Raw genomic sequence first — 20,739 nt, forward strand, 5'->3', positions numbered from 1 at the left:
GGCGGGAGGAGTAAAAGACTACCGAAGTAATAAAAATCCAGTAAGGTGACATCGCGTGGCGTCAGTGGCTAAACTTTTGACTGCTTCGTCGGCGTTGTCGCACTCATACATAGGCACACAAACCCTCGCGCCAGCGCAAGAGACTGTAGCTGCAGAAGAACGGTCAAGAGGCAGAGGCGGCAGGAACAGAGGCAGATGCAGAGGCAGAGAGACCGTCAGTGCGTGTGATGCGTCCTGGATGTTTGTGTTTGTGTGTGTGTATGTGGAGGGAGCGCACGGCCTAGCAGACGTGGACGCTCGTGCGTGTGCGCGCGTGTGTGTGCGCGGGAGCGAACGAGTCGCTGCGTGATGTCGGTAAAGCGACGTTGTCTTTCATTCTTGATGTCGGGTTGGCGGCTGTAAGCGTATACGCTTGCACACAAAGCGCCATACTGCACTGCCGCTAGCCAATCAGATGGTGGGCGGCCGATTCGAGATCGTGTGAGTACGCGGTGATTGGTGGAGAGAAAGATGACGACGAAGCATGACCCACCCCACTACATCTGGACGTTTTTCGTTCACACATAACATTCAAAAGTAGGCTACTATGGTTCTTTACTAAGGTTTCAACTTACCAACTGCAAACCTCAAATACGACAAATTCAAGGCTCAGATGCCTTTTGAAGTCTCGTCAGCAAAATGCGTGGTGTTCAAAACAGAGTAGGACATTTAACTTCCCGTAGATGTAGATTATCCGCTGAATTCTGCAAAATCTGATGCATCTCCTTATGGAGTGCGCAACTAGACGTAAAACATCCGGGCAAAGGGCAGCAACCAAGAAATTTAAAATTAACTCGGAAAGAGGTTTCAAAGAAGAGAGGTTTTAACTCCTTAAATCGGCTAACAAACTCTGTAAAAGGCACTTGGTAAACAATTATCCCGCAATAAAGACGTCCTAAACACGAAATCGATCATAAACAGATATTTATTTTGGTAATACAGTGGTAAATCAGAGCCAAAGCATCTCTCAAGTAAAAAGCCGTTTAAGAGGGTGCTCATCTTGAGCCCAAATTTAAATTTTTCTTCAAAGACACCGCTTCATGAAGCAGTGACCAAAGGTGGCACTGCATCCATCCACACATGCGTGTGGCTAGGTTCTCTGAGAGCACAAATAATGTAACAATTGTGTGCCTTGCAGAGGCAGCAGCGTCAGCGGCAGCGACGGGGAGAGAGATGGGTACAACACAGTATCATTCTACCACACATTCACACACCTCCATATGGCATTGAGATGAGTGCAGGTGGTGGGTTTTTGAGTGTTAGTTTAAAAGGCCGCGGAGAAAGAGGAGCCGTTAGTCGACAATGGGGTGGAAAGAAGAAAAACAGATCTAGAGAAATTCGGTACAAATGCTGTACCGGAGGCACAACCGAATTGGACATAGATACATTTTTTCCTTGGTTGGGCTGCACCCGCACTTGTATATACAGACTTGACTTCACGAGGCACAGACAGAACACACCTTGTCTATCCGACCTCGATACACAGTCGCGGGATTAATTCTGGATTAAAAAAGTGCCTCTACTCCGTTACTGCATGGCGGCGGTGACAAGAGGGTTCTAATCAGAGATCAAATTTCGTTTGACCTCATTATTATCGCCCTTCCTCTCTCACTTCTGTCATAACCGGTGGGAATAGGCTCTATCGAAGGTGGATCCAACATCTCTTTCTTGTTTGTGTGCTTAAAACCGTCTCCAATGCATGACTGTTACCCAAGTGGGTTCGTGGGTTCGTTACAGCAAGTTAATGGAACCAATTGTGAGACTCAGTCTACCGTCCATTTGGCATGAGACGTACTTCGACGATTAGTTCGAGAGAGCTGCTCAAGTGCACCATTAGTGCATCTTAGAATGTTGTAATTTATAAATAATCCATTGAAGCAGTGGAGAGGGGAACCCACCCTTGTATGTTTGGAATCAAATTTTGCCTCGCCAAAAATCAAAATGGTGTACTGATATTGTTTTTGGATTCAAAATTTCTGGTTTTAATTACGTCGACCACCGGGTAAGGAGTGTGAAATGGATTGCTATTCCTTAACTACCAGAAAGAATAAAAGCGAATGCTTTGGACAGCGTTGCTAGTGAATCTGCTCTCGTTTGGCTTATTCATCAAATTTCAGTTACATTGAAAAAGTGAACAAGCATGATGCGGTCAAATTCCAGCATGGAAATGAATAATTTGTGATTATTGTCCTTCAAAAGGCTGCAAATAAGAGTTATACGGTTGAAAGTTAGATGAATATTTGAATACCACAACCACGAAAAGGGCCTCTCAAAGCACCTTCGCATTTCGCCCCATCCCGATCGCCCCTACACAAGCATCTCCAGAAATCACAATTCATTGAACCTTCTGCTGATTGTGCTAGCGTCCATTAAACCACCTGCGTTTCTAATGAACACAATATTCCTACACGTCCACTTTTGCATTCACAATTTTCTGCTTACAAACCGATTTAATTTATAGACAAAAAACAGTATTATCTATTACTATGAAGAAATGAACGGATTTGGAATAAAACACCTCAGGACTAGTTGATTGCTCAATCAAATCGTGCCGGGTGAAATTCGCCACAAAAAATACTTTGCATAAAATCCCTTTTAATAAGTTGCTTAGATAGAGAATTCCAGAGCCAGGAAAATGTCAAATATTGCAGCATAAATTTTAGTCACACAAAGGATCGTCTCATATAGCGCGCTCGTTCATTCGTCCACCTAATGTATGCCACAGTACACTTCGGATTCCCGGAATCCCATGTCGACATGATAAATAACGTAACCTTGGAGGAAAAAAGAAAAGATATATGAATCCAGCCCTGCTTCGTGGAGTTAACAAAAAGAAGTTAATTATTTTCTGCCATGATTATTTATGCCACCGTCAGGAGCGGGGGAAAAGTTGTTGTGCATTTCCAAACCGACTGGGAAATTTTCGCCACTTGGATGACCTTACTTTTTAGCGGTGCGCCCTTGACAAATCAACATAAAATAGTAATACTATTCGCAAAGAAAAAACGGAGGAGTTGATTAACAAACACAACCGTATAAGCGGACAATTGGCACCGCGACTAAAACAGGTACCTTTTAGGTTCTTACAATAGCCTTACAAGTTGGAAAACCTTAGGTGTTTCAGCTGTCAATGCAAGAATTTTTTACCAACTTCAATTTACTCTCTCCGACTTCAGACGACGTTCTCAGAAAGCACTGAGTCATGCGCTCAGATGAAGCCGTTTAAGCCGTTGCATTTCTATTAGTTATCACGACATATGTTTTACTTACAGGTAATCAGTAGCACTTGCCATAAGAGGCTTCGGCACAAAAAACGGGGTCTTTCGCTTCTATAATATGATCAAATTAAGTCACACAATTACAAATGAAAATGGGGTCGTGTTAGTTACCCAAATAGGTCAGATTGAAAGCAGACTTCTCCACTGTTTAAAATTCTATTGAGGACTACTACTTGACCAATAAATAATAAGAACCAAAACCTCTGCAATCGAAAGTGGCAAACTAGGAAATCTGAGTTAAAAATAAAGAAAGATTTATAAAAAATGCAAAAAAAATTATATTATACTATTTTCGACATTTGATTTATGTGATTTTGAGTGGCAAAAAGGAAACTAGGTAGGTAGGAATTCAAGAGCACATTCACATTGAACATTCATTTGCTATGTTCATCACAAGCAGTCATCAAATACTCTCACACACACACACACACACACACACACACACACACACACACACACACACACACACACACACACACACACACACACACACACACACACACACACACACACACACAAATCTTTGGGATCGGAGAGTGATATCGGGTTTATGATCAGCACGCACGAAAACACTAACTGATTCTCTTAGTTTCTGAACCCCGAGCCAGGAATGCTTACTGCAAGCCCAAAAAACGGAATACTTATGATTTACGGAACAGCGGTCAGTCTGATACAGTTTTTACTCTCTCAGCTTAATGACAGACTAGACGCACACAGTCCCAGCCGAACCATTAATCTAGAAGGGCGTAAAAGTCGTCCTTGGACAATTATTAATTTGGTGTAATTTGCAATTATGCACACGGTGTTATAGCTGTATCAAACACGAATACTGAAACACCCAATGGAACAAGCAATATGACCTTGTTTGTCTCCCACCTCTTGCAGCGCCCAGGGGGATTGTCCAGGCAAATTCTACGCTTAAAGGGACCATATCACGTGACCGTCGGCAAGTATAAGAGCATCCAGGAGGGGATAGAGTTGAAACACGCGAATAGCCGTCCCTCGACACGCCTATTTTTAGTGAATAATTCATACACAGGCAGACTAAAAAGGGAACGGCGCTGTTTCACAAGTTATTCTTCTAGCACACAGATATTCAAAATAGCTGCCAAGTTTGGCAACCAATCCCGTGTCGAGCACGCACTAGTGGGCGACTGATCGACCTTAGCCTGTCTATTTACTGCGGGTGACTAGCATTTTTCGCTGACCGAAGCACTGGGTGACAAGATATTAAAGCGTCACTAACTTGCGTGTGACTGCTGTCCGTTACTAATACACAACGAGAGCTGCACTTCCCACCGTGATTGATGCCCACTCCGCCACAATACTGCACCGCATTGCACACGTCCGCGGGCCAACACATACACCTTCATTTTCATGACGGAATGATTTACAATCCGCGTACACACAAGCGCACACTTAAACGACGCATAGATCAACCGCGTCACATGGATAACGTGCATGCATAATCGTTTTATATGATTGCTTGTTTGGTCTAAATACCACACGGCCTGTCGCCGACCTGTCAGCACTATTTTTTCCCACCAGTCCATTGCACTGCACACGCGGTTTTTTTTTTAAACACCAACGGCAAAAAAATGCTCGATAAGCCCCTACATCACAATTTATGGCTGGTACCAAGCGGAAGCCCAAATGATTTGTGACCCGTTCCTCGACAGTGCAAACTGACGGGAAGACGAAGACAGTTACTTGCGGCTGCATCTACTCAGTCCGGCGTGGATGCGCCACGTGCTAGCCACAAGTGTTCTGGTAGATGACACGAGGTGAGTCAGTCTGCGGGTCTGACTCCGCGCGATGACAGAAGTGCCTTGTGAAGAGGTGGTTTTTACCCAACTTTGCGCAGATGGCAGAGCACACTTTTTGCCTTTCACGCGTACGCGTCTGCGCAACACGACGACCAACTCTGAGACCAAACCGCGAGAGCGACGTGAGGCAGACGCTGCCATTGTCTGTCATTTTTTCCAAATGACTCAGATTCCAGTTTTGGTCCCTTACACCTTAAGTGGCAGTTTGTGGGTCGAGATTGAACTTAAACTCCAGCGCCGGGCGGCGGGCGGCGGCAGCAGCGGTGGCTCATCGATCGCCTTGGAGTCGGCTAATCGTAATTTTCATCGCCGCCCCGACAAACGGGTTGCTGGTGTGCGCGTGTGTGCTTACTCTCGAAGATGTCAAAAAATGACAGCTCTGTGTGTGCAATGATGACGACGATGTTTTTTGCAACCTGCTTACCACCAGCTCACGTCGCAGTATTAGCGGTTGACAAGCGCGTGCACGTTATCCTAACAGCTAAATTGGTCCCAGTTAAGTATTGAAGCTCTTCTACCAACATGAAATTCTCCTGCTGTCTGAAGTAGTGTAGCTGTTGGGAAGGTAGTATTGGCAGCAGTAGCAATGGTCCGTTTCTCCAGGCATCATCAGCGTGTACAATCTCTCGCCCTCGACGATTGCTACAACATTTCGCCCCACTTGTCACAGCTTTTCCGTATGTTCTTCCACAACCCACACAAGTACGCACATACGCGTATACGTCCATTCAATCATTCTATGTCGCGGGAAGGAAAAATAACGCATAGACCGTGCACCACATGATTAATAGGATGGGCGGGTAGGCAGGCCACAACACGCTGAAAGCAGGAGGAACACACCCACGCAAAAACACCGGGCTCATGACCAAAAGGGGAGTGAAGTGTGAACCCCCATCACAATTTCTGGGGGCAAGACTGCTGACGGTGCTGCTACCGCCACTGCTGCCGTCTGGGTGGTGCATACAACCCAACCCACCTTTCTTGGCCTCTTTCCTTCCTTCCTTTTATCAACTCGTGCGTGCAATTCTCCTTAGCGTAACTGCCTTCCTTTCTTTACCTCTTCTCACTTAAATCTCGGCAGCATGCACATGTCAACACCACCTTCACTGGCGCTGTTGGTTATAAGCTCCGATGTAAACAAATGATGCACATACTAAGATCTCACACCAGTGTTCTACTTTCTCCCACCACAGATAGATGTTACTGTAAGCCATTCATTCCATCAAGGCTAGAACACTACCGTTCCTTGGTCCCGTGGGACAAGGGAGAACAGAGGCTGGAAGAGCTAGGAGTGCATAAATTATTACCACCATTTTGGTGGAGAAAACGCGTTTGCACGTGGAGTAAGGAGGGAGCAGGCGAGTGGGCCTGCGGACAGGCGACGTAATGAATGTGGACAGAGTAGACAACAGCAGCGAATTTGATGAGGGAGCAAAGTCTACTCGCCAACTTTCTTCGTAGTAGTTAAGCTCAACAGACAGCTCCCGATGTTTTGGCCAAAATTATCAGCAGCAAGCTAACGCAGACACGCGCATGGCTATTTCTCCAAATTGGGAAAGGGAGGCAGAGGGAGAGGGGAGGAGGGGCGAAAACTGTTGTTGATGCTGTCGCTTCGGAGAGCAAGTGAGCCCAATCGAACGCGAATGACCAAAAGCAGCACAGCTCAGCAAATTAAATCTACTTGCCTAACAAAGCAGTTGCACGTGTTTGGCAAATTTGCTCATTTTTTATAGTTCAGAGGAAAAAGATTTCAGGAACGAATTTCAACTACCCTCCAGATGTTTGCAAATCAGGTCGTTCATAATCATGACCCGACATTCTAAAAGTCATGAATTCGATTCCAGCGGAGCGGGAAGAGGAATCCTATATTTCAGCGGTCATCTTTATCAGGATTACTCATCTGACTGTCGACGCTAATTATAGAAATTGCGCATTCCCCTCCTAGCAAAAAGGACCTGCGCAACTTTGTTCAGGCTGACTATTTCTGCCGCTGTTGCCTCTTCCACCACTTCTGCTACCACCATCACCGACAAGGCGAGAAAATTCTAAGCCCTTTAATTGAACACCGAAATTCGATTTTACCTTCTAGTAGGTAGTTGTCGGGGCAAGTACGCTGTGAAATGGTGCGAGGCGGAATCCTGAACAATATTGAAGGGGAATAAATATGCTGGTTGCGTGGCTGTACAGCAGCTATCCATTGTCAAAAACCCACATACACACACCCTTTGAATATGATTTATGGTGGGGGAATTTGAAGGGCTTTTTATATACGTACGTACTTAAAAGTACGCAGGAATGTCCCCTGAGCATAGCCTGAATAAAAGGACACGGCACCGTTTCCCCTCACACCCATATTTGAGCCCTCGGACGCAGTTTATCAGCGAACAAACGCTCATCTATCTCTCCCTTACTGCAGTGGCACTAATGCCATCACAAGACCTCTTCGCCTTGCCTACCATTTATTATCGAGTTCATTCGGGATTCTCTGCTGCACCCGGTGAAACTCAAAAGTTGGATGGAGAAAAAAATATTGGAATGGTAAATCCAGCGAGTCGGATGCCCGTTGGACAATCCATTGCAGTCGGGATCGGATTTTCTGCTTCTTTAGCATACAATTATTCAAAGCGGTTTTAAAAATCAGAAAAGTCGATGCCTCGCCTTGCGGTACGCTTCCACCAGCCTTGAACACCCGGCTCAAGCGTGGTAATCAGGGAGTCCGCCGACGAAGTGTGACTAACTCCCTAGCATCCTCTTCACCGCTGCAACGCGCTCGCCTCATTGTTCGGTGTAAGGACTTAATGGAGACTAACTTCGTGAAAATCTTTTGCTGAATGCGATTCAAATAAATCGGGAGGCCACATTGTGCCACAGGAAGTAAGTGGCACTTCTTTTATACCTTAAGCGGGTCCACTTGCAGTTAAAACGACCATGAACAATCTACCTTTCTCGTTGTGGCCTCCTTACGCTGCTCAGCATTGCTTACACAATATTGTCAGTAGACTGATTAAATGCGTTTTATCGCACAATATCCTTCCTACCATGGCAGCATTCTTTACAGCCGTCCGGCGTCCAAACTTCAAGTTGCGCTTCAATGCGACATTTCTCATTTGTTAGAACCGATACTAAATAACCCGAAACATTGGTTGAAGAGATGAAGTTAGGATTCACATTCACTCTGACAGTCACTTCAATCTGGTGGCAGGTGTACATGTCTACTGCCTCAAATGAATCGGAATGGAAATCAGACGTCCCAAAATGAGGTGGTAAGTCAAATCTATTACCGATGGGTCTAATACACCCTGCATTGTGTGTGTGCGCGGAGTGACAAACTGCGAAACCGTATAGACTGAACGCGGCATATTTGCATTTTGATGGACTTGCCATCAGACCGAGAGAAAGTAAAAGTGAGGTCTACTAAGCCCCCTCCCCTCACTCAAGGTGTGTCTGTCAAATTACCGCGTGGCTCGGGAGGCGCCTCTGAACAGCGGCACACACACGACACCGACGCTTGCCAGTGTTCATAAACCCACCTGACGATTAACATGTTCGGAAGGTCCGCACATTCGCCGAAATCCAGCCTTGTGATAATAGCTAGTAAGAGACGTGATCAGCTTCCGAACGAATGACACAGGATAAGCTTCAGCGCCCAGAGTTGAAGTACCATCGAAATTAGAAATTGCATGAGCCTTTCCAGAATTAGCCCTTTTGTTCCACATTCAGACTTGCGTCACAAAACGTCTTTTCAGACCATAGGGTGTAGGTAGTTGCTTCTCTTTTAATACTACCACCTTCGATCCTTACGGGAACAGATGCGTGGGAGGAAAAAAACGGAATAGTGAATCATCTCATCTCCTGCTGCCGTTTTGGAAGGCGGTCCTCCCATTACTTACCTCCAAATCACTAAAGAAGGAGTTGTGTCTGCGCCTAAGGGAAACTTCGAGGCATCAGGTTATAACCGTGCTCAAATACTGGCATACACAAGTATACGTACTCATCGAGCCAGGGCCATTGGTGTCTAAGTCAGTTGGTGGGGGGATGAAGGACCGGCATTTAGTTCTTTTGCCTACTGGTCATCAATCAAGCACCATATGTCTAATAGGAGGGCTGCTGTATGACGCGTTGAGTCATAGAGAGCTACTCATTCTCTTGTGCCTAGTTGCTAGGTCGAGGAGTTGGTGGATAATTTGATGGTACGCCGCACTTGCTGCTCAACACTTGACACACTCAAGCGAAACGACTCCAGGCAATTGCAGTGGGGCGGTGAGCGCGCTTTTGAAGGTAGGGACATCAACCGGAAACGAAAATTGCGCAGGATTTTCTGTCAACCTTCCCCCTCCCACCTCCCACCATGCTCAAAACAATCTTCACCGCCGGGCCGCGGATGTATGCATTAAGAGCGCGTCCATTTGTCATACGCGCTGCCCAAGCCTTTGTCAAAGCAAACACCCCCGTTTCTAATTTATGGAAATATCAGAGCGTTAACAAAGCCGTAAAATGAGGACTATTCTCCCACACTAAAATTGCGAGCCATAATGAAGCTTCGAGCCCTAAATAGGAGGTATGAAAACACTGAAAAGTTATTAAACATCTTAAGGTAGAAACAAATCGACCACTACTTAGTATTGACGAAATTCATACCGAAGGGGTTATAATGAGACATTCCATGTACTTTTTTCGAGACTATTGCGGAAGGAAGTGAGATTCAAGGGATGAATTCATTGTATTGAGTATTTCAACTGCCTCTAATCATATTGCTACAAATTCCACCCCTAGACAAAAATGGAATTAAGGGTAGAACCTCGAGGTCAGTGTGACTCTTTGAACCCTGCACCTTAATTCTACGAGTAGGAGGGAATCTCACTCTTTTGAATGTGTATGATGTGGTGGTCTGGGATGAATGATTGAAAGGATATGTGTGATTCCACAGTGTGTGCGAGTCACAAAAAAATACCGCAGAACACGTTTATGGTGGGAATTGAACCCAGTAATTGAGACAAGTCCACCTGACATAACCATGTGTGTGCTTGTATGAGAGTGTGGGCACGAAAAACATAAGTGTGATTTGCACATCTGCTACAAATCGCAAGACAAATGCATGCATCCGGTGGCGAATTTATTGAACTGCATTTCCTCTTCGCCCCCCTGTCGTGCTACGTGAACCACACGGTGGCGGTTCTGGTTCAAGAAGAGAGCGTGGAGAAACGTGGGTCTCCCGAAACCGCAGGGCAGACGACGCAGAGATACCCACTACACACGAATATCCATAAGTGTTATGCTAACTCGGGAATACAATTATTATGGGCGCCATAGTTTGGACAACGGTGTAAGATCGGGCTAGAATATACGCTGCACACTGAATACAACAAAGTTGGAGGGGCTACCACTAAGAAGGATCTTTGGACATGCCTGCTGAAAGTAACCATCGCCGAGAGTAGTAAGCCCTTGAAAGGGTTTAAAAACGGAAGCCGGCAATTCAAAAACCAAGTTGGACGCTTGTGGAACGGTGTCTTTGATTCCATCGGAAGGGGACAGATGTGGTAGAAAGAGGAACTACGCTTCAAAGATCGTTGCGGAAGGGGGAAGAGGGAGGAAGGAAGGAAGGAAGGCAGAAGAATAGATACACAAACAGGACGCCAGCTTGTGGGTTGCCGAAAAAATGCGCATACGCCCGTCTAGGTGGCTGTCAGTTTGGTGTGCAAACCGGAAGGCACACTTGTTGATTTAATGTAAATGAGGACAAGCTGGCAGAACTCAGTGATTTAAAACGCCTCCAACCTGCCTCTATTAATTTTGAAGTTTGTTGATTAATGCAATTGCCAACCCGTAAATTCTGCTGCCACATCATTCAAGTCCAAGAAACCTAAGGATCAAAATTCACTTCTCAGGCAGATGGAAAACAGTCAAAAAGCAAGAGTTTAGGGGACCGCCTTCTCTCGGTTCCACTCCTACGTCGAAAGTGGGGCAACACGACGCTGTTCGAAGCTGCCACTTTAGCGAATGAGATGCAGCGGTGGTATATGGCAGAAATAGAAAACGCTTGACTTTACTCACAACCGCACGGAATTACCGAAAAGCTTCCAACTACGCTTACGCATCCCCTCCTGACATCTACAACCACATGTTGTAAACTTGGTAGACCCAAATTTAAATTGAATATTTAAGTGCAGAATTGAGATACAGTCCAGTGGCACAAATTGCCTGGTAAAGTTTCTTAAATTTTGTGACATTGGACTTAGAGTGGAGAGGCGGACATTTTCGTTACTACCGTCCACTCCTTAAACCGTAAGTAGCAGTCTTATTGCTAGCCCCGCCTCGCGAACAAAAGCCAGGTAATTAGTGAGATTGCTTCCTCACCCTCCCGCCAATCGAAATGAAGCCGAGGTAGACCGAAAGGATGCAACAAAACAATGTTTTGACAAAGATGTGGTGCCTTGATCCAGTGAGCTCGTAGCCGATGCTGTTCCTACTGCTGTGCCCATTTCCAGTGACTAAGTCATCCTACCAGACAGCAGGAGTTACTCACGTCTGCACAAAAACTACCTGCAGGCGACTATTTTTCCTTGCGCTGGGAAAAAAGCACTCACTACAACATGAAATGGAGAAGGCAGCGGCAGTGTTGGCGAAGCCATAGCACAGTACGACAAAGCAAGGGAAGAAGCAAAAGAACAAGATGGGCGGAGGAGGAGAGTGAAAACGACAAGAGACGGAGCATCGTACCGTCCGCTTGCCTGTCCCTTTTTTCCCTTCTAAAACAGACGTGATTCGCCTACCGCTACCCCGCCTATTCCTTGTCTTTGTACAACCCAGCCAATCAATCGAACCGCTGTTGGCCAAGAACGCTCTCCTTCCATGTGTCGGCCACGGCCTCACTGGGCATCAGGTAGCAAATCAGATAAGTGGGAAATAAGTGTCTTTTGGCCTACAGATCCCACTTTGCGTCGAATTGGCAGCTGTTTAACCGCTTTACGACCTACATTCGTCTGTCTTTCCACGTAATTACGGCATTACGACTTTTATTATCGTGTGTGCACGCACGGTATGTGGAAGGGCTGTGTAATGATGATGACTTGTTTGATGTATTCTCAATGAAATGTGTGTGCGTGTCTGCAAATGAGGCCGCGACGGCGGAACGCCCGCCTGTGTGTGAACGTGTGTGTGTGTGTAAATGTGCAGGCGTACGCCAGAAGAACAATAAAACTGCCCCAGTAATAAAATTTATGCACTCGTATACATAGTAGCAGACACACAAAAAGACCCACATTTATCCACAATGGGGACAGAAGACCCATAAACAGGGGCAATATACGCATGAAGGTGTATTGACTCACCGAGGATATTGAGCAGCAAGCAGAGAAGACACAAAACCGGGATTTCCATGACTGTGACTATGTTGGCTTGCGAGGCAATCCTAGGTCATAGCGTCATGTGCGCAAGTGGGATGGAGTGCGTTGGGAGGCGGGAATGCAAACACACTTTCACATACAAATCGAGAGGCGAGAGAACGAGAGAGCGAGCCAGCAGTCTGAGAGAGAGAGAGCCAGAGCCGGAAAGACGCACGAAGTGAGGGCGACAGAGAAAGAGGAATGACATTAATAGCTGAACACGCACGCGCGCGCACGTATACGCGTAGGTACGTGCGTGCACAGGTCTCCGCACGAGTGTGTGCGTGCACGAGATGCACTCGGGCTGGAGGTGCGTGGGTGCCACCCCTTGTGCATGCAATCGCTCCACACATACACAACGCCAATCAGAGATATGGTGGAGCTTTTTGTGGCGAGTATATCGCGCACATGCCGACGGTGCGTCGACCTCCTCCGTTGCATGTGTCCGCTGCCCCGCTGCCGTTGGCGCCGACTCCATCGGTGAGGTCCTTGGCTCACAGCGTCGTGTCCACTAGAACTGGTAATTAGTTCAAGAATGTGTAATTCACGTTCCCCATTCAGACCGTCGAGTTGAATCAGTGTCCATTTGTCGCATATCACTTCATTGCAGGGTGAATGGAATATTTTTTCTAGCTTTTGGTAGATTTTTATGGGAGTTTGTGGAAAAAATGGTAATTTTAAGAGTCCAAACATCTCTTCTCCACTATAGGCAAGTCAGCATTAATTCCGATGCTGCTGTTGGCTTTAGCTAAGTAGAGAGGTCCGATCTCTACCTTATTGTAGCTATAAAAACATACCAGCTCGGCGCGAACAACGGCCTTCCCAGTATTTGGTTTAACCCTAGTTAGAAAACTTGAGCAATTACATCTTGGTAGAGGTAATTTAATTCTTTTTAATTACAACACAAGTCGTCAAAGAAAGTTAAGACAACCCGTCTCGAGATTTATGGGATAATTGATGTTGGAAGTAATTTGGACTGAGGGATCAAAAATTACTTTTCGTAAGCCTAAATGAACCTCGAGGCTTGATTCAGGTAGGACGTTTGCTTGAATCATTTCGATGGAGGATTGACCAAGCATTCATCCTTTCAAAACAATTTACGAAGAAAGTCCCATTAAGCTATTTTTGTGTGGCATTAGGCTTTACTTTTAAATCCTCCCTTGAGGATTAATGGGAAATTCTAAGAGCAGTGCCATTACTTACAAAGAGATGAAAGAATACATTGTCAAAAGTCCTTTTTAAACAATAAGGCATTCCTTTACTCAAACAATGTTACACTCAAAGGGCAAGGGAAGTGAAATACGATCGGCCTTTGCAGGAGAGGTTTAATGTACCCCCAGGTCCCCGGACTACTACTATTGTTAGAACTGGACGGTGCCAAATATCAAAGTAGATTCATTTCTAACTGGCCTTCTTTTACAAAATTCAATCATTTGGCAGGAAAGCCTTTTTGAACTGTGAATAGGTTAAGTAAGCTAGCTCTTTTATACAAAGAATTGTAAGAGCATTATGCTAAAATCGGAATAAACGAACAGAGGAATCATTAACTCATAAAACACGCTATTTTTGAAGTGTTGACAGTAAAAGTACTGCACAGGAAAGTGATTTGAAAAGCAACTTCATTTGTGATTGAATCAGGATAGACCTTGAAAGCGTTTATTTAAGATCCCTACAACTTCATGGAACCTTGCCTACTAAACAAAGTGCCAAAGTAGATTAATCTCTATGAGGTCTTATTTTCGTAACATTCTGTTCTGTGGAGAAGGCCCTTTATGAAGACTAATATGTTGAGTGAATCAACCATGCTTAAAAACAGATTTGAGGTGAAAGAACAGTTTCGCTAGATTGCGAAAACAGAAATCGCAAAATCCTTATCGAAAAACAGGTAGGTCATTTAAGTAAAGGGCAAATAATAAGTTTGTCAAGCAACTTAAATCGTAATGTCTGCTCAATGGCAACTTCTCTCCGATTCACAGGTTGCTGCTTCGTAAAGTCCGACTCTATCAAAGGTGAGAGTATGAATGCAAATAACCGCTAGCTTTCACCTTTGAGCAAACGTTGCAATGAAATAAAGGAAGAGAAGGGAGTTTGGTATTACCGCCACTAAATCATTCAGTACACCGCAGAAGATCGTCATAAATTTGCCCTAATCCCGATGGCGCCCATGAAGCCGGTTGCCGCTACGCCATAGCCAGGAAGGCGCAGTTATTGTACCCGGTTGATGTATTGCGCCGACGCGGACACTACTTTGTTTCCAGATTGTGTGCTTTATAGTAATATGCAAAAAAGAAGTATAAAAATGAAGCAGAACAGGACTTGGTACTACTGGACGTTGAACTACAGGAGCTCTTCAGTCTCCGTAGATTTGGGTTGTGGTAATCTATCCATCTCATTTTTGTTGACAGTCCACCTAACCTCCTAAACATCCCATTGATAAAGGTCTGTCTAGACTTGTACGGCACACAATGCTGTCATGTTGGACCCGGGTGCTACAATTGGATTCCATTCATCTAGACGTATTTTCAAGGCCCTAAGGGCATTTTAGTAACCCTCGCAAACAAACTCACAACTAAGGGAAGCAATGGACTTGACCACAGGGATATTTTTAAATACAAATGCTAATAGTTTAGACTACTGTTTCCAAAATTTCACATTGTTTGCGTCAAACTCCTTCAAGGAAAAGTACGATCGGTCTTTCATGTTTTATTGACTTCTTGATCAAAATGCAGCTTAAGTGGAATGCTGAAGAACCTTGCTTTTGGAAAAGATAAACTTCGTTACTGTGGCTTTCCGAGACTTCTCTGAGGACGAAAGAAGACTTGATACTGGGACAGAATGTGAACTGTCAAAGGACATAAGGGGTTGGGACTTCTGGCATGGGCCAGAGGCTCATGGAGCCCTCCAAGTGGGCTCTCTACCAAAAACAAGACTTAAACAAACAGCCTGTGTATTACATTTAAATGTTAAAATGCAAAAGTCAACAGAACGGGGACTATTCAACTGCAAATGATCAACACATCATTTACACCACGACGAATGACCCAACTTTAAGCTGATTTCATTTATTCGGATGGTTACCGAAGAGTAAATGTCACAAAGTACCATTTTCAAGGTTCCATGCTATAGAGCACGAAGGGGCACATTTAAACTCCAAGTAGATAGCGGCATGCTAGAACAAAAAGACATCTGAACAGTTAGAGTCGATACTTATCTGAGCTTCTTGTCATAAATGTACTAAGACATGACAAACTGAAGGTAATATTACACTTAGCAAGGAATATTATTCTGTAGAGGAATTCCTCGTTTTCCAACTGGTATAAGAGGCTTTTGTAAGTTGCTTTTTAGACCAATTTAATGTAGCGTCGTGAAAGAAGCTCTGTTTGCCGTTTTGCTTCTGGAAACTTGCACAGCAAAGTCTCAGATCTAGTGGGTACATGTGCCATCCGGCTCTTCGATGGTGGTGGGAAAGGCCAATTTGCTTGCTGTGATTTTTCTGCAATCACGACTGTGACTACGTGCTACTGGACACCACCATCACTGTCCGATCCAACAGGTTTTCACAATTTAGCCACATAAATCTGTTAACTAGTGTTTGAATTCTACTGTTTTCATGATTCAAAAAAGCTTTTCTTAGATCAAAATTACCCTGATTTCCCCTGGAAGTGAGGGGAAAGGCCTTTTTTCGGTTGTATGAATAGCCAATGAACATTAAGAAAGACGTTTATCACAGCAAATAGAGTACATACTTCCCTTTCCCTCAACTTACTTGTGGAAACAAGTGCTTTTTATTGTCACTGTCGCTCTGTTTTTTCATTCCCTTACCAGGTTGGCGGTTGTATGAAGCTTCAATCGCATCTGCCAAATTACGTCGGTTAGAATACTAAAATCTCGAACCCTCTCTTGCTTGTGGTCATGGGTTTCCCCCTGTTCCATAATGCGCAATGCCTGTGACCTCTCCTCCATCTACTTAATCACCCACTCTCCAACTCTGTCTACTAACTGGCTTCCATCTCAGTGGCCCACTTTAGTTAATCTTCGGGTAACAAATTGGACAGTAAAGTCTTCTTTCTGTAAATAAGCCGTAATCCACCTCATTTCGATGCAAACATGATTGGTAGTTACTTGAAAAGGCAATGTTACTCCAAATGGAGTAGCAAATAAAGAAAGAGTTAGTTATTTTGACTGATTTTCAAATCTTCATTTTACCAGTAGAAGGTTCGTCTGTATCATTTGGAAAAGACCGTCATCTCAATGGATGGATATGCACCAGGACTGAGGAAGGGAGTGGAATCACCGATGTTCAGACAACTGTGGCAGGTGAACAGTGTCCTAAAGGTCGAATTAGTAAAGCCATTGTGTTTTTAACTGGAGCCATGAGACAGCAGACATTCCAGCGCGTTCCATTGTGTGGTAAAGGGACTGGCAAGTCAAATATCCATTTCTAATAATTCTAGCCTTAATTCCTTCACTGGAATGAGGGCGCAAGTCTGCCGATCAGCCGCTATTCGATTTCAATAACATGACATCAATGATCGGAAGGCCAGAATTTCAGCCGTTGAAATAGAACTTAACGGGAATGTTTGTCATCATAAGTGATCTATTTCGATACAACTTCAGAGCGTCTAATTATGAACTTGTAAAAGACGTGTCTCAGCTAATTTTTGACTGGTATTCACGTGCCCCATTCCCATGTAGCGCGAATGTACGCCCTACAAAGCACGTGACTATGTTAACTGGAAAATCCATTACCAAATACATAAATGGACTCCGGAGACTTGCCGACGAATCTGTTTCTTAGTTATAACTATTGAAAAAAGCTTCACGTGTTAAAATATGGAAACCCAAAATGAGGTGGGTTATTTGTAGACCACAGATTGGGGGTTATTAATTGGCCATTTCCGAGGTATAGTAAGCGAAACGGTGCTTGTTGCCAGCACTAATTAGTCCGACGACTCCCGATCCCGCAACCAATTGTCCTTATAAAACAATCAACAGAGTCGGACCATCAAGATCAGCGATACTTGTAGAATAGGTACAACTGATTTTACCGTCTTGTTATCTGAAACGGGCAAATACCCCAAAATGGACAGACACTGACGGAGCGCGCTCTTTCAGTTGGTGTGGTCGCTCATGGCTCTCTCTCTCTACTATTTACTCTCATTTGAATGATCTTCCCTAGCCCCTCCCTCTCACTCTTTTCTCTTCCTTTTTGGCAAGGATACGGACGGTTGGGAGAGGAGGGGAGGGAGAAAAGGGGACACTGATGCTTTCTTTTTCCGACTGACAAAATGATCTATCTTGAGACACCACCCTAGGGGCAGAGTAAATGGGGAAGTCTCATTTTCCTGTTTATTTAATACCAATCAGGATAAGGAAGAATGTCAAATTGAATTAACACTATGTATGCAATAGCTATGCTTTAATCTTAGAATTACTTGTGTAAAATGCGACGTCTTTTCATTAACACAAATGCCCATATTATAAGATGCTGATTTTGAGTTTCCTCTAAAGTGACTGACACCAAGCCTCTCCAATTGTGCGAGCAACTATGTTGGCCTTTCCACTCACCTACTATTCAATTCTCACAGTGGTAGTACTGAGGTTTGACCATGTCACCCATACCTATAGTCCTTCGACCTCCTCTAAATGGGTAATGAGACAACTGCCAGACTCGCATGCCTTTGAATGGCCTCAGAGACACCTTGGATCCTGCATGTTAAGCGATAGGACTTGTAGAAAGCGTTAACATGCATTTATTTCACTCCCTTTTGCTCAAAGACTTTAGGAAATGGTATTTCGGTGGCACTAGAAAGGAAGAATTGAAAATGGTTGCAAACATTTTAGCACTATCAATTCCTCTCAGTTTATTGAGTCATTGGAAAGAAATGTTGTATCTCTCTGGGGCTTTCTTAAAGACAAAGGAAATCATAATACTCCCGCATAATGTGCATTGTTGACTTACAGACGGACTGAGGGGTTACTGGAATGACCCGGAGGCCAGGCCGCTGGGTGGAGGAACAATGGCTATGTCCTACAGTGCCTGCGTCCCCAAAACAAAAAGCTAAACAAACAAAGTATTGCAAAATGCTTCTTTGCTGTATTAATAACGATAGATCCGAGGTTCCATCAAATCCACAAAATAAGGCGGTAATTTCATCTTGCCACTATTCCTTTCACCTTTTTCAGCTTAGTATTCGTTGAAAAATAATAACAAGAAGGCGCAAAGAAGCAAGAAACATCATTTCGCCCAAGTAGAAAGGGAATTAATCGCCTTGTTGTAAATGTAACTTTTAGATCTGCTTTCATACCTTTTGATTGCAATATCAACACCCTCTGGGTGATGGACTTGATAGGTAAGGTCAAAAGGGACCACACACGCACAGACATTATGCATTAATGAAGGATTTACATTCCCCAGCGGCATATGTGAGGCAGGAGACGTGCTCAGCCATTTAACAGTTGGCGACGTGGAACGAAGTGAAGCAATGGACAAAATAAAAAAGAAATTTGTTTTAAAAAAGATGCTCAAATAGAACAGGTGCTAAAAATCTTTTATTTAGTAAAAGATGAAGTAAGTTCAAAAGAGCAGGAAATATATCAAAACTGAACCATGATGGTGGAGCATATAGCATGTAAATTGAAAAAGCAAACCGTTCCATTGCCTTTGTTACGAACTGAACTAATTTTGAAATACACTGGTAAGCATCACCACGCGTTCACCATCAGCATCATACATGCTTGATGGCCTGAGTCCGGAGTCACAAATGTGTGACACGTTTTCTTAAATAACATGATAATCGGTTGCACTGAATCGCACCATAAGCCGATTTGTTAACTTTGAAACAATGAAATAGATGCAGAACTTTCTTAGTCTGGAGGTGATGACATCTTATTTATTGAGTAGTGGCTGAATTGGTCAATTCGGTAGTGCAACTGAAGGTGTCATATCGGAATAGCGAAGCATCTGGGCTGTGGCGGTAAATCTCTCTATGGGACTTCCAGATCTGATATGTTATTTGGTGAAAAATGACATGTATATGCTGTATGTGCTGGGTAGTGCACAAGTGGAAGAATTTAAAGCTATTACCTCAATGGAACAAAATATCCACCTCTTAATCTGTAAAAGTTAATTGAAAACAACTGGATTATCTTAATGATTCCATGTCAGAAGGTTTACAATGCAGACCTACTTTTCTTTTTATCAAAACGTTTATTCAATTCAGCATATTCTTACTATCCGTGGTACCCATAACACTGTTGTGTACCACCGTACCTATCTCTGAAGGGCTTTTCAAAGCAAAGAGGACTGTCTAACTTCATCATGAATGGATAGCTTGATAGAATTATGCATAACTCATATGCACATCTTTTTAATTCATGCATGATTGAAAAGACGGAGAAGAGACTACATCGTCTCATTTTTCAACTTAAGCACTTGCCTTACAGAAAACGACAGAAATACCCTATCGCAAACAAGGGTCTGGAAAACACCAAAAAATTACCAAAAGTGCCATCAAATGCATCGTCACTGAAATCCAGCATTTACTCCCCTAACAGAGAGAAGTCTGCATGACCCCAAGATGCCTTTGTCTGATTAAGCGCTGCTCCGAAGCAAAATCTGGCGTAAAATGCCTTTTTTCAGCAGTCACTTCAAACGGCTGCAGGCAGTACTACCCTACTCTCTTGACGTCATTTAGAATAATCACTGTAATCATTCATGTTCGCCTCTGTACGTCGCTTTGATGTTGCCTTTTTCTGGACGAAATTTTTTTCCTGGACGCCTGATCGTATCTCCTCTAGCATAGTTCTGATCCTTTGAATAAAAAAAGTCATTATTAATTAACCTTCTTCAATTTAATCACCATCTCTGGCTAAATAAAACGATAGAGTTTTTATCTCCATACCAGTAAGGATGGACTCTGGGCCCCATTCATTCATGTTTAATCAACATGAGAGGTTATTAAAGTCTTTTATTAATTAGCCTTGATAGAAAAATGTAAATGTATTCCAACCTGATTTAACCTTTACCATGGACACAAACTACACACCATAATCTTTGTTGGAATCGGGATACTTCTCAGTCTTTGTACTCGTTACAAAGGGAACCACATTAACATTAAGTGGTGTAACTCAGCCTCTTCAATCGCTACTTTCAAATGAGGTTATAGTTGATCAGTAGTATGACAAGTGGGTTAATCCAGTCGTTTTGGCTTG

The 20,739-nt window shown here is 44.0% G+C and overlaps 1 protein-coding gene across 1 annotated transcript; it reads left to right on the forward strand. All coding sequences in view use genetic code 11, as the record gives it.

Annotated features, from left to right (window-relative positions):
- Nucleotides 1-7,567: 7,567 nt before the first annotated feature.
- On the forward strand, nucleotides 7,568-20,098 carry EGR_03073 (hypothetical protein; the record flags this gene model as incomplete). Its single annotated transcript, XM_024492322.1, has 7 exons — nucleotides 7,568-7,681; nucleotides 9,738-9,838; nucleotides 13,136-13,196; nucleotides 14,411-14,534; nucleotides 16,735-16,935; nucleotides 19,047-19,096; nucleotides 19,859-20,098. The coding sequence occupies 7 exons, from the start codon at nucleotides 7,568-7,570 to the stop codon at nucleotides 20,096-20,098; spliced, it is 891 nt and encodes a 296-aa protein (XP_024353248.1).
- Nucleotides 20,099-20,739: the final 641 nt, after the last annotated feature.

Source organism: Echinococcus granulosus (genome assembly GCF_000524195.1).
Source record: "Echinococcus granulosus chromosome Unknown EG_S00015, whole genome shotgun sequence".
Lineage (NCBI taxonomy): Eukaryota > Metazoa > Platyhelminthes > Cestoda > Cyclophyllidea > Taeniidae > Echinococcus > Echinococcus granulosus.